The following is a 13,726-nucleotide window of genomic DNA, read 5'->3' on the forward strand; positions in this document are numbered from 1 at the left end:
TTTAAATGAACTGATACACTGTTACTTGTTAATTTAACTAATTAGTTGCTGCATATGAAGTACCACTGAAAAGAACAACCTTCTGACACTGGCAGCCACGTGGGAGTAGTTAAGAAGGGTTCTAACTTCCCAATCTATAAAAGCTCCTGACCTTTCACAGCCATTAGTGGAAGAAACCAAGAACAAATGAAGAGTCCGGCTGCCCCAGTGGCCTTTTCAAAAACATTCTCCAAAACATTTAGGACTAGACAGGAGTGGTGTGAAGAGGGGATGTGCTAATTAAGTTCTGCTGTTCAAATTGTCTGCACTTGCTGTACCCACAGGAAAACAACCCTACTGTAACAATTACAGGGACAAGGTGATTCTAATACACTGCCAGCAATATGCAGAGCTGGTCCTCTTAAGCCTTTACTTTAGTCACGGTTTATTAAATTATTTGCACAGCCTTACCTTGAAGTCCTTGATCGCCATCAGGCCCATCGACACCTTGACCAACAGGTCCTTTATCTCCCTTTTCGCCAGTGTCACCTTTAATCATAAACAGACAATTTCAGCAGTGAGTTGTGTACTGCAGCTGGATCCAAGGACAGGAATGGGAAAGACCAAGAGAAGGTCAAAATCCTCAGGACACTGCAAGGATCTCTGCTTACACTGCATCCCTAAAGATGGAAACTGCTCTCTAGAACTCCTATCAGCTGCCCAAGGCTTGATCTTTTCTCCTCCACCGCTGAAATTAGCACAAGTTTGCCGTTTATTTCAGTAGGCGCAGAAGAGAAGCAGGTTGGTTTAGCCTCACTCACCTCTAGGACCAGGATCACCAAGTTCTCCTGTTGGCCCTCTGTATCCAGGGGGACCGCGAGGACCAGGATGCCCAACACTTCCCATCACTCCAGGAGGACCTGGGGGACCAGCTGGCCCAGGACGACCGGTCATCCCAGGAGACAAGGGCTTTCGCAGGTTAGCAGCGAGCTGGGCAATTTGATCTGAAAAGAACAATTAAGAACTGCGTGTCCAACATTTCCACTCTTTGCTTGGCTGTTACCTGCCACCAAGTGTACTTAATTGAGTGAGCAGCTGAAAACCGAGTGTCTGACAGTAAAGCAGAGCTCCATGCCTGGGCAGAGCCTGCTCCCTGCCACTCCTACACTTACTGCTTCTGGCAGAAGGAAGAGAGACATTGCCTCTGTGCTCTCAGCTCACCTGTGGCTTTTTGTCTTTTTTTAAGGGGAGATTTTGGTCAGAAATCTGCAGGTTTTTAAGCCATTGATATTCCCTAAACCACTTTAAAAAATGTTAAGTATTCTAGAAAATGATATTTACATAATTAAAACAAGTTTTCTGAAACAGTATTTCAGAGTTTAACTTCATCCCAAATGGAGAGGCAGAACAGTAACCTCACAGAAAGAAGATGACTCCTTGGGAGCCAGCCCCTGCCCGGAGCCCTGCTCCAGGGAGCTGGGGTGCAGAATGACACAGGTCAGGGCAGACACGCTCGCCAGCATACGTGTACGATGCTTATGTCAAAGCTGCTTTTGGCATACTTTGTATCTTGCCATGATGAATCATTTAAAAATACTAATATTAGAAAAATGAAAGACATATCAGACAACAAGGTGACCTCCTGAATAATTTCCTAACATTAAAGGTCAACATATTTTTTCTTATTAAGATAGAAAAATAACAATTCTCAGGAGCCATCTTATGTTCAGGATCTATTAATCTTCAGCTAAATATGGTAATTAAAATCAGTTTTCTCTCAGTAATACTCACCATTTATCATTTCCCCACAGAGTTCTCTTATATGTTGTTCACTGGCCTCTTTGCCCTGCAATTAACAGAAGAATCCGGCTTTATACAAACCACGTTACAGATAATCATCCCTGACAGAGGCTTCAGGACACAAAACTCAGTTCCAGCAGCTCAGTAAGAAGCATAGGATCCCACATGAAGAGGAGTGGGTTTTTTCCCCCTCTTCAAAAGGTGACAGCTTCAATTTAGAAGCTCTGTCATATTAATGGCAGAGATTAATTTTAACATTAGGCCAGATATTTAATCTGGGGCTTATTCGGCCTTTCCTGAATGATGAAACATGAGCTCTGGACTAAGGCAGAGGTCTGACATTTGAAGCAGTGAATAGGAGTTGTATTTTTAAATTTCTAACTTGCTTTTGTAATGAGAACAGTGACTTACAGCCCGTACAACGGATGCAGATAATCTGTTCGTATATCACTGTGAGAGACGATTAATTCTCCAAGGCATGCGCTCTGGGGGACTTTAATTCTGAAACTTGCAAACTGTTCATCTTTTTTCACTGGTAAACTCTTGATGCAAGACCATTAGCTTGCACGCACAGTAACCTCCTGCTGCCTGCCCAAATGCAGGACCTTATTTTTTGAATACGCATCCAAAACCCACGATGCGTTTATTCACTCCAGAGACTCCCAGAAACAGATACTACTTACAGGAGGCCCAGGCTTCCCCGTGATGCCGGGAACGCCTTGCTCCCCCTGATGGCCCATGGGCCCTGGATGTCCTGGGATCCCTGGTACTCCAGCTGTCCCATTTGGTCCTTGGACACCTTTTGGACCAAGTTCTCCTCTTTTTCCTGGCTGTAATGAGGAAAGAAAGAAAAAGACAATTAAAATGGAAGACATGGTCCATTCTTTTCTCATGGGGATTAGTTAAGACTTTCTTCAGGTTTCCCTGACCTGGCTGCCCGCATGCATTCTTACATTGTATGGGTGGTTTTACATAATAGGTCATGATAATAGGAGTCCTTGCTGCAGCAAAACTATCGCGTTTGAATGTTCTGAATGCCACAAAAAATTGTCATTGTCATAGATTTTATAGCACGACCATGAAGAAAACATGCTTCTAGGAAATGACACCAGAACACAGTTTATGGAGATACATCATTAAAAGATGGGATAAGCATGTCGATTCCCAAACCTTTCGGGGCATGAGCCCGCCATGTCTGACACATACCTCTCCTTTCTGGCCGGGGGGACCAAAGGGACCCTGTTAGAAAGAAAAGGGAAATCAAAGAATGATCCATTCAGAAACTGCCCGTCTAAAGTTTAATCTCCCAAGCTCCAGGAATGACATGTACACAGCATCTGATGGGCTTTTCTTGCAAAGGGGCCAGGAATGAGAACAGGATGCTGAGACCTGATCCAGCCCTGGCACAACTCGGGGAGGACTCTGACAGTTAGTTCTTACTGACCCTATTCTTGATACAGGGTTCTCTAGACCCATCTGAGTCAATTCTACTGAATTTAAGGCCACCTACCAGTTCTCCTTTGTCACCTGGGAGGCCATCTGCTCCAGCAATGCCCTGAAAGTAAGATACCAGAATTAACACTGCACCTATTGCTGCACAAAGGTTATCATCTCACTCTGAGACTTGGATAACCTCAGCTCCCATGGGAGATGGGGCACTTCGCAGCTTATACAGCTCCTCCAAAGCTGAACCCAACAGTAGCTGTTCCGCTGCTGAGAATGGCACTCGTGGTGCAGGGCAGCTTGCACGAGGACTTAGGTGCCCTTTGCAGCAAGCTGGTACTTGGATGAAAGGCTGAATTTATACAGGTGAGAGCCCCGATGGGGTGGCCATGAAAGACATCCACAGGCTGGCACTGGCATTCCTCATACAGGGAATCTAAATTTCAGGTTCCCCAGCTCTGGGTCTCACAGAAAACGTGTGTTTGCAATGACAGCGAAATGTTCAGTGTCCGGTGTAACTGTGTCCTCCAGGTTTCTGCAGGGGAAAGAGTCATCTGCAGAACAGCTTCATCCCACCCTTAAACAGAAGTGATCCAGCACTTGGTGAGGACCATCCCTTTCCACTCTGTCTGGGGACCCTAACGTAAAGGTGGCTCTGGTGACGTTAATTTTACTAGCCGTGACAAGGAGCGCCCATTTGCTGATGGCCTCCGTTAAGCCAAGAGCAGCGTGTGCAATTCGAGCATCGCTGGGGGCAACACGAATCACTGCAATCTGCCACCGCCAGCCGCACGGGCAGCGCTTCCCGTGCCGAACGCTCTGCAGTCAAGCTGGCTTCTTACACAGCAATTAGAGCAGGTAATGAACACAGTTATGGTGACAATACGGCTTTAGAGAAGAAGTTATTTCAAGAGAAATGCAGGTTAGGTTGTTCTTTCCCTTAGCAACAAAACAGGGACCACACTGACACTGATAAACAAAATAAGCAATGCTTGCTGGAAAAGCACTCATTTTCTGCAAAAGCACAGTCATGTATTAATGAAAGTCATATATTTGATGAAAACTGGCTCAAAAGATCATCACTGAGATTAATCAAACTATGGAAGTTAAGCAGCAAAAAGTAAAAGATTAAACTCCTCTATTAGTTTGCCAGGCTTTGAGGCTAGGACCAATCCTCTTCATCAGACACATGATGTTCAGCAAAAAGCTGAGCTTCTAAACTGAACTCGGGAGGAATATGATGCGAGGAGCTCATATGCAGCATGCCTCATGGGTACAAAATACACAGAAGGTCTAGCATTTTATCACAGCGTTTCCACGTGTCTCCATTAGAACAGACTACACCTCTTTCCCCAATGCAGGAAAAACGAGACCAAAGAGGGTTTTGTTGGTGCCTGCTCCAGAATATTTTCATTTGAAAGAAGGAAAACCAGGCTGTGCTGTCAAAGGCTGCGCCTAAGGTACGGTTTAAATGCCTCTGCTGACTACAACATTAAAGTTATCCCAGGAGGAAGATCAGCTTCGCTTACCTGGTTACCTTTGGGACCAGGAACACCAGTGGGGCCCTGGGAAGAAGTAAAAGAAAGAAGGCAAATGAGCTCAAACTCTTATTTTCCCGTGAATTCCCGGTGCGGTCAGTCACTCACGCAGCAGGGGGTTGGGAATTGGTCTTCCAACTGCCAAGTAGGAGGGACCAAATCTCATTCATACATCTTAGAAACAAGAAGAGATTTCAAGCATCCTTGCTAGCTTTGTAGCGGTTTGCGTTGTAGGACAGTTTCTCAGGCCTCTTGCCTACAGCGCAGAGCAGCTGCCAGACCAAGCAGGACCTCCCAACTCAGGCCTGGTGGTCTTCTGCCCACCAAGTCCTCATCCAACCAGACCAGAGAGACTTTCTTGACATGCCTCGGCGATGCACTGCTCTTCACCTGCCTGGCACAGGTTATCTACACCAGCCTTTTTCATACCGTCCTCCTCAATTTCCTAAATAAAACTAAGATGAATTCTGTGCTTTTAATCCTAGTCTTTAAAACCTGTTTCACAAAAGTCATCTTCAAGAGTTCTCAGGGGCGGGAACTCTTTTGTTTCTGCCCCTCTGCTTTTCATTATCGTCATCTCACTATCATGACCGAAACAGCAATTTTCCAAATTTACAAATTAAAGGACGAGGTTCAGGATGAGACTGGTGGGCGATTGATCTCTGCCTTTCACACCTGAAGATGTGAGAAGATTGGATTTACTCATGATTTAAAATGGACAAGAACATTTTTGTACTGCAAGGGCAAAAAGTCTGGATGGTTTTTCAAGGCTTTATTAGACTGTCAGATTTCCTGGGGGTTTAGAGGTAGGTGCTCCTGACTTTGAGATTCACAGAACAACACAGCCACAGGAATAAAATACACTTAGATGATGAAATGATGAACTGGTTATCGCCCTAGGAATAATTCATGCAATTTGAAAAATCCTTCCAACTTTATCTACCGGGCATTCACAGAGAGGACATGAGACATTTTCAGCCCTGTTTGTGACTTTGGGTCCCTACAGCAGAGAAAACAAGGAGTTCAGGACAAGCCCTGATTTTTTTTTCCTCTACTGCAAAATCTACATGGGAAATTTAACCATTTTACCCTTCAAACAGGATTTTTACAGCACATTCATCAATCTGGCATCTGCAAACTGGTTTTTTTTTAATAACTACATCTGGACATGGCTCAGCAGAACAGAATCTTCGAGGAGGACAAACACACATAGCAAGGGCATGTCGTTTTGCTCAAGTCAAGCACTGAATAAGTTAAAAAAGGGGGAGATTTCTATTAAAGAAAAAATAATTCTCAGCAAAGCAGACAACAGAATGTGGAGATGCAAGAACGGCTGTGGCTATTTACAACTCCTATTTAGGTTTGCTGATGGCAAAGACGATAGATTCTTTTCTGAACATTATCATCTAGATTTATATCTCCGACCTCACAGAGTCCCAAGGCTCCATGAAAGTTTATGGCAATAAAACACAGCTTAGTCACCAAAGACCATGTCTGTGAGGGACGCTCCCTTAAAGAAAAGCTTAGCCCAAAAGATTTTGATTCAAAACTGTGATTTACAGCAGTAGTAATTCCTAGCAGCAGGAATGAGTGACAGGACTTCAGGACCACTGGCCATCCTCATGTTTGTGTCACCCTGTCTGTTAACCACCAGCAATGGTTTTGGCGAAGCACCTAGTGATGCCAGTACAGAGCCGAGAGAGACACTGCCCCAGTGTCAGCATCCAGAATCCCTGGGAATTCAATCACTATAAAAATCCTTAGGAAAAATATTTGCCTATTGCTACCTCTGTCAGAAATAACAGTCAAATCCTTCCCCTCCCCAATATTGCACTCCAACGACATTTAAATATTGTCTCAATGCTATTTTATATCTTACAGTCAAATGCACTAAACTGCTTCTATTTTTCACGCAGGAAATTCACTTACTGATATGCTGGTTTATATTCCTGGCCACAGTCAGTCCGAGGACCGTGAAAAAGCACATCAGTACCTGTTAACTCAGGCTTGCAGGAAGTTGGGTTTTTTTGTTGGTTTTTTTTGTTGTTGTTGTTTTTTGGGTGGGGTTTTTTTTTTTCCCCAAAGAAAAAAAAAAGCCACAGTTGATTTCAGGAAAGCGTGATGGGTTAGCTGCACCTGGGACGGTGTAATTGTACTGATCCTGTGTTTGCATTTCTCTTCTTTGTACACACCAGGACCAGCAGGCTGGATTGTCCATACAGCAAAGCCAGGGCGGTATCTGCTGCGCTTTGTCCACCCCCCCGCAGACGCCATCACCCCCAGCAAGCGAAGGCTCCTTGTTTAAATATAAAGACGCTGTCTGAGGTTTTAGGGTCTTCCCAGTCCAAATCTTGCGCCCAGTAATAAGTGTGGAAATTCGCCGTGCTAATTGCTGGCACAGCCCCCGGTGCTGCCCGCACAGAGGACGACTGTGGGCACGTGTGGCTGCAGGTGGGACTGTCACCGGTGGGACTGGGGGGGCAGAGGGAAGTTACTCTGAGTACCCCTTGCATACGTGGAAGAGGAAAGTCTCCAGCGTTATCCAAACCTGCTACAGCATGCTTTCCTGGGGAAAGCTCTTAGTGAGCTGGGGTGTTAAGAAACAACCAACAATTCCATCTTAGAGTTACTACACTTAACTTCAGAGCCAGAAATAAAACCTAGATTTTTTTTTTTTTCTTGAAGTAGTACAAAATTTTCTCTCCCTCTGCTCAGAGCAGGTCTCTGGATAGCAGGCTGCTCTGTGCAGGGGCCTCTTCCCCTCCGAACATACATTTTTTCACCGCAGCAAAGCCCTGAGCACAGCCAGGACCCTGCAGCCCCACAATAACCCTCCTGTTTCTCGCTTCCAGCCTCAGTCCCTCCAAGAGGCTTTTTTAAACCTGGCTGGAGCTGGCACAGAGGAGCCATTGTGAGACCCCTGTGGTGCCGCTGCGATTGCTTACACAGAAACTTCACCTTAAAGCTGGAGTCGAGGGAGCCGGCAAACACACGGCTACTGTTCTCCTGCAAGCCCCAAACAAATGTCGTTCACTTTACCCTGCTGGCTTCTTTTAAATGAGAATGAATTCATTTAAATAAAAAGTTGCATTTATTCTGAGGTGTGGGGCCCAGGTGTGTTGCTGTTCAGAAAGAAAATCACTGAGTAAACTGTAATTTTAAAAAAAATCCAGAAATCCTAATCGAGCATCTGAATAACAAAAATGCATGAATCAGCTCTCCTGTGCTCATGGGGAGCAAGGCTTTGGTAAACCAGCGTACAGAGCGGGGGAAAAACTCAAAACAATCATCTATTCTGGCTAAGATAGGATCCCAAAGTCTCTTTTAAACAAGAGACTAAAAATAGTGTGAGTTCCTGAACTGAAATAGAAACGAGGACAGGAGCAGAAGAGGCGCGATGCACAGAACCCCGCTACCTGCTGCGGGGCCGTCTTGGGCACGCAGCAGCCTCAGAGATGGGCTGGGACACCCGACGCACCCACCTTTGCTGGGGTGATGTCAGCTACACCCTGTTTGGGGGCCCCGTTACGCTCTAATTTCACATCTCCCGAACAGGAATTGGTTACAGATGTCTTCTCCTTACCCTGTCACCTATCTCTCCGCGAATTCCAGTTGGACCAGGAAGGCCAGGTTCACCACTGGCACCTTTGGGACCCTGTTAGGAAAACAAAAAAGAAAGAAAGAGCTACAGCTTAAAGTTCCAGGAAACCCTGCATATCCTGACATCCCCCAAGTTCACCGCTCTCCATAACATGTTCAAAAAGGTGATTTGTCTTAGATCTCCCCTCTCCTTTTCCCCCAAGGACCCAGGCACCGCTTGCTGACTGCTGGTACCACTTGCATCGGTCGGTACAGCTCACTGACTTCTGCCCCACCGCGTTTCAGCCACCCTGCCGAAGTGCTCCAGCCTTTGGCTGGCCCAGGTCTTCTCGAATACAATCACATCTCTGACTCCCGACCAAGTGATGCTCCCAGAAGGGAGCACCCTACGCTGGCTTTCAGCCAGTTTCACCGGGGAACGCACAGTGGTTGTGAACACTCCCGTGGAGAGGGGAGGAAGAAATCTGAGTGCCCGCAGCGCAGCAGAAGGGAGGAGGAGTTCACTGAAGACAGACGCGCTGGGACCATCCAGATCGAGGAGAAATTACGGTGTCTTTATGTAGGTCAAACTCAAACCCTTCTGTTGCAATCAAATACTAAATATAAATTGTTCCGGCAGGCAGCTTATCTGGCCTTTTGCTTTTTCTACTATACTGCGGTAATAAAGGCGTCACTCTGGTTCTGGCAAGCGGAAAGACATTTCCTCCTATCCCGTGTTGCCGCCACGCACTTGTCCTGCCAGACGTTTGCAGAAAAGTGGCCTGCCAAAACACAATGCGCGTTAAATTACCCTTGTCAGCATACAGACCTGGAAACCTCTGACACCGGGGGCTCCCATCGGGCCTTGAAGACCAAGTGGGCCCTGAAAAGAAGAAGAAAAGCTTTGATAAGGAGAAATTTCAGGGCCGGGTACGTCACTGGTGTAATTAAATTGGCTCACTTCTAACAGAGCGAGCACGCAGTTCTGCACCGCCGCGCACTTTGCCCAGCAGCACCGCTGATGGACCGCTGTAAAGCAGTGCTTAGTGTTTAATGAGCTTTATTAATATTGTTATTAGCAAAAATGCTTATTTGTATATATTAATGCTTAATGACATACCACACTCATGAGTAGTAAAGATCAATGACAGCAAAAAATGGTAGCATGATAGGGCAGAGACAATATACATTAAAGGGGATCTGCTATTCCAATATTAGGCTTTTACTCAATCCAGTTCTGCAAGAAACTACTGTACAACATGTGCTGCATGCACTTGGCCATGAAAACTGGCAACGGCGTCCACTTGCTTGGACATACTTTGTACCTGCAATATAGAAAAAGGCAACGTCTTACGCTGTTAGTGCAGGTGCTTTTAAGAGCCCAGCTCACTAGACAGAACAGAAACTTTACCATTAGGAGTGTCTATTGCTTCCTACTGAGAAAAACCACAGTAATTTAGTGATTTAGGCATCTAAATCCCATTTTGTAAAGTGTCTTCTGGAAATAGATGCCTTAGGGAAACTTATACTGGAAGGTGGAACTCCAGCTTTGTCTCCTTTCACAGCCGTCTCTGCTGGGTGCAGCACTAAGGGACACAAATAAACTTCAAACCGGGCGCCGCAGGCAGAAGATCAGTCAGCACGGACTGTCCAGTGGACCCAGGGAAGCAGTTGTGTACTGGATTGTGGTGCAGGTGTGCCCTGCGATAAAATGGCATCTGTATCTTTCCCTAATTGTTAGCTCTACAAATCCTCCCTGGTACCTGAACATCTGCTGTTTCTTATAATTTTTTCTGGTCGTCACGAAGAGGAAATCCTCGTGTGATGCATGACTCGATGTACGACCTAAACCAGTCGCCTTTATCCCTGCCTGGCTCTCAAGGTCAGCACGGCCGTAACCTTGTGCAGAAACCAGGGTCTGCCCCGAAGACGGAGCCAATCTGCTGAAATAAAGCAGCACCGTCTTCAAAAAGTTAGAGAACTGCTCAGGTATTTTGGGGGTTACTGTTTCCACTTCTGTTTTCTGCTTGTAATTCAGTCAGGAACTTTGAGAGTTATAAATACAGAGCTCTAGGAAAGTTACATTAAATTGCACCAAAAATGACTCTGCTGTGCTGGTGCCTTCCCAGCGATGGGACCTGATAAATACCGACAGCCTCTGAAGGGGCAGAAACCCCAGTGTGCTAGGACAAGTAATGGCAGATTGTTTTGAGCCAGTCTCAACACTAGATGAATCCTGTAACTCTCTTAGAATAGCCCAGGCTTAACTACATTTCATATAAATTAGGACTCTAATAACACAAATCAGAAATCAGAAACCCAGGTTAGAAATAAACGGGGGTTCATCTGCTATTGCATCCACGGCAGAAGTCTGCACCAATGCAATTAGCTCTACTGCATTTGATTTTTGGCTATAATAATATGATACTTTTTGTGGGGACAGCTATTTTGATGAAAAATTGCAGACATAAAAGCAAACATTATTAATTTAGTTTATTTCTAAGGCTGATTTCCCTCTCCTTGGAAGTTACTCACAGACAATAAATCATCATAGAGTTCAATTTCTTCCAAGTGGCATATACCAGAAATCACATTAGACTTGCTGTAGGCTTCTGGATTTCAAAATGAGATTAAGAAAGAAAAAAAAAAAAAAAAAAAAGCCCAACAAAACCACTGGAAGATCAGGTCCAACCACAAAGGCAGCACTAGTTGGGGAGTGACAAAATAAAAGGTATCCCAGCATTTTTAGTAGTGTGAACAAAATCAGGTTTTTATCATCCTGAGATCATTTATCATCATCTCTGCTGTTCAGCAGGGACACAACAAGAAGCCATGCAGTTATTTTCAGGTTTGCTTTGCAACTCCTGTAGCTTTTTATTTCTCGGGCTCTGAGATGATGCAGGGAACGCCGCAGAAGCAGGAACAAGATGCTCCATTGAGGAGCAGCTGGGAAAAGCTTGCACCTATGTACAAGACACACAAGAGACTCCCAAGGGGTCTGCAAGCTTTTTAACGCTTTCAAGCGCCTGTCGTTCACCGTGACAATGTGCACGCTTCCCAGTTTTGCTGCTTGCACGGCTTCAAGTTTGACAGTGACCTTCTACTGCTCCAAGGAAAGCAATACCAGAATGGGAATGATTTCATGTTTCATGTGCTGGTGGCAATGTACGTTGCAATAGCTTAGCAGGAGTTTTGCTTCATTAATTACTCACATTTAGCGCAAGCTGAACCTTGTTATTAGTGCCTAACCAGGGAATGGCTGACTGTCCATCCAGTCTCTCCTGTGTGACTGCAGCAGCTCCACAAACCTCTCGGACAACTGCGGCTTTCTTTGCCGAACGAAATGGAAGGAATCACTTTGTATCTGCACGGAGCTGTGAGAGCAGGACCTGACCCACTTATGAGGCAGTCATTCCTCTGCTGCCAAAACTCCCCAGAGACAATACCGAGAGAGAACGTGGCCTTGTATATCCAGAGAGTAATCCCAGGTACTGAACTCGATTTTGGTGTCTATGTGCTTTACAAGCAGCGTGGTACTTACAGTTGCTCCTCTGGGTCCCGGCAGACCTCTCTCACCAGGAATACCGACATCGCCCTGGCAATAACACCAAAGTGCCATTTAGGAACCACGAATCCACCCTTCCCAATCCACTGCAGAGCTGGAACCTATTCCTGGATCCCAGGCTATTTCAATCCCAAACTCCCTGCCCCATCCATTACGCCACACCGCCCGCCTTGGTGGGCTTTGACCTCTGCTGCACTACAACATCGGTGCACGGAGGTGCCCACCCGGCCGGCTCACACCCCACTCACCGCACAGCTCCACGGAAGCGTGGGGCTGCCTGGGGGTGCTCATCGCCGTGTAGCAGGCAGCACAGCATCTATCGCGTTACTAACAGCTTTGTTTGTGCGGTGAAGCAGCATGCGAGCCTCGGCTCTGCAGCCTGGTTTAAAACAAGCTCAGCAGAGCTCGTGGTAAGTGTCAGAGATGGGGATACGTACGGGGATGCCTGGCTCTCCAGAGGGACCTGCCTCTCCCATCTCTCCAGGACTGCCCTGCGGAGGAGAAAGCAAACGCTGGGTTAGGGCATCACTTCAGAGTCATCTCTCACCTACGTAGAGCCACAAAAGGAATAGGGAGTTAAAACCTGGATCAGGGAATAAAAACAGCTTTAAACTTTTACAGATTTAAGACCAAGAAGAGAAAACTCTAACCAATGGACGTTTAAAGAACAGATGAGCTATACGTCCTGTCCTGGGGCCAGCCCCAGGGCAGTGCTGCCATAACCCATCTCGACTGGGCGAGACAGGGATGCTCTTTCAGAGGCACACTCCGGCGCTCCATTTCACTCATTTCTGCATCACCTTTATGCAAGAAGCGTCTTCCTGCAGTGCTGTCTCGTGCATGAGGATTAGCAAGAATAATGATGCAGGAGCAGATGGGGAAATTCAGAAAGGAAGGAGAGGGACAAAAAAAAAAAAAAAAAAAGACTCTTTGTGCTGGACTGCTTTGGTCTGTCTGAGATTTTCTTTGATCTCATAGGTAGGTGCCAACCTAAACCTCTATGGAAGCTCTTCTCCTGAGATGGGGGAAAAGTCTCCAGATGGAATAATCCTGCTCCTGCTTGCAGGTGCTCAGCCTTTTGCTCCCCAAAGATGAAGCCTGCTCTTGGGACTTTGACAAAAGGGGGAATGCTTCCTTCTGAGGTTTACTAAACCGCTGATGACTCTTCCTGTGTATCCGATCTGTCTTAACTGAACCAGGTGCCAGAGCTATCTCAGCAAGAGCAGGGCCATCTCGGTCGCTATACCTAACGCCTGCTCCTCGCTGCCGGGGGAACCCAGCCCTGGCAGGAACGCTGACACCATCACCTCCGGGTAAATCCTCCCAGGGGCTACTGGTGGGCACTAACCCCCAAAAACCTGAAAAGCCTTGCCATGACAAGGTAGTAGCTTCCCCACCAGAAACCATCATTAGAGAGATTCACTTACTGGTTCGCCCTTTGAGCCTTTAATACCTGCTCTTCCAGGCAGTCCCTGGAAAAAACCAACAAAACAAAACACAAACCAATATTAAAGCAATGTCAGAAGAAGAAGAGCTATTAGATTTGTTATTCTGGTCTCATTTGATGCACAAGGAGCAACATTTGCTTGAAGCAATGGAGGATTTACATTTCTGAGGCTTTCACCGTGAAAATTACGGCTTCAATTTCTCTCTTGTTCGCTGCCCTAGCAGCTCTACGTACACTAATCCTCGACAATTAGAGCAAAGAGGAGGAATATACAAATAGAGCAACAGCAGCAATATTTTGCACAGCAGAAACCTCTCTCCAGAGGTGTTCAAAATATTCTGTAAGACAGGAAGAAAGGAATAATTTACCTCTATT

The 13,726-nt window shown here is 46.1% G+C and overlaps 1 protein-coding gene across 1 annotated transcript in view; it reads right to left on the reverse strand.

Moving 5' to 3' along the window:
* The window catches only part of COL9A3 (collagen type IX alpha 3 chain), a 38,281-nt gene that overhangs the window by 1,625 nt on the left and 22,930 nt on the right, over positions 1 to 13,726 (reverse strand). The window contains exons 20-31 of the mRNA XM_075768613.1: positions 13,332 to 13,376; positions 12,342 to 12,395; positions 11,881 to 11,934; positions 9,169 to 9,222; positions 8,344 to 8,415; positions 4,752 to 4,787; positions 3,290 to 3,334; positions 2,986 to 3,018; positions 2,463 to 2,609; positions 1,771 to 1,825; positions 801 to 983; positions 451 to 528 (exon numbers count right to left, since the gene is read on the reverse strand). Of these exons, the coding sequence (XP_075624728.1) occupies positions 451 to 528; positions 801 to 983; positions 1,771 to 1,825; positions 2,463 to 2,609; positions 2,986 to 3,018; positions 3,290 to 3,334; positions 4,752 to 4,787; positions 8,344 to 8,415; positions 9,169 to 9,222; positions 11,881 to 11,934; positions 12,342 to 12,395; positions 13,332 to 13,376 (856 nt within the window). The remainder of the gene's footprint in view (positions 1 to 450; positions 529 to 800; positions 984 to 1,770; positions 1,826 to 2,462; positions 2,610 to 2,985; positions 3,019 to 3,289; positions 3,335 to 4,751; positions 4,788 to 8,343; positions 8,416 to 9,168; positions 9,223 to 11,880; positions 11,935 to 12,341; positions 12,396 to 13,331; positions 13,377 to 13,726) is intronic.

The sequence above is a fragment of the Balearica regulorum genome, chromosome 16, assembly GCF_011004875.1.
Source record: "Balearica regulorum gibbericeps isolate bBalReg1 chromosome 16, bBalReg1.pri, whole genome shotgun sequence".
Lineage (NCBI taxonomy): Eukaryota > Metazoa > Chordata > Aves > Gruiformes > Gruidae > Balearica > Balearica regulorum.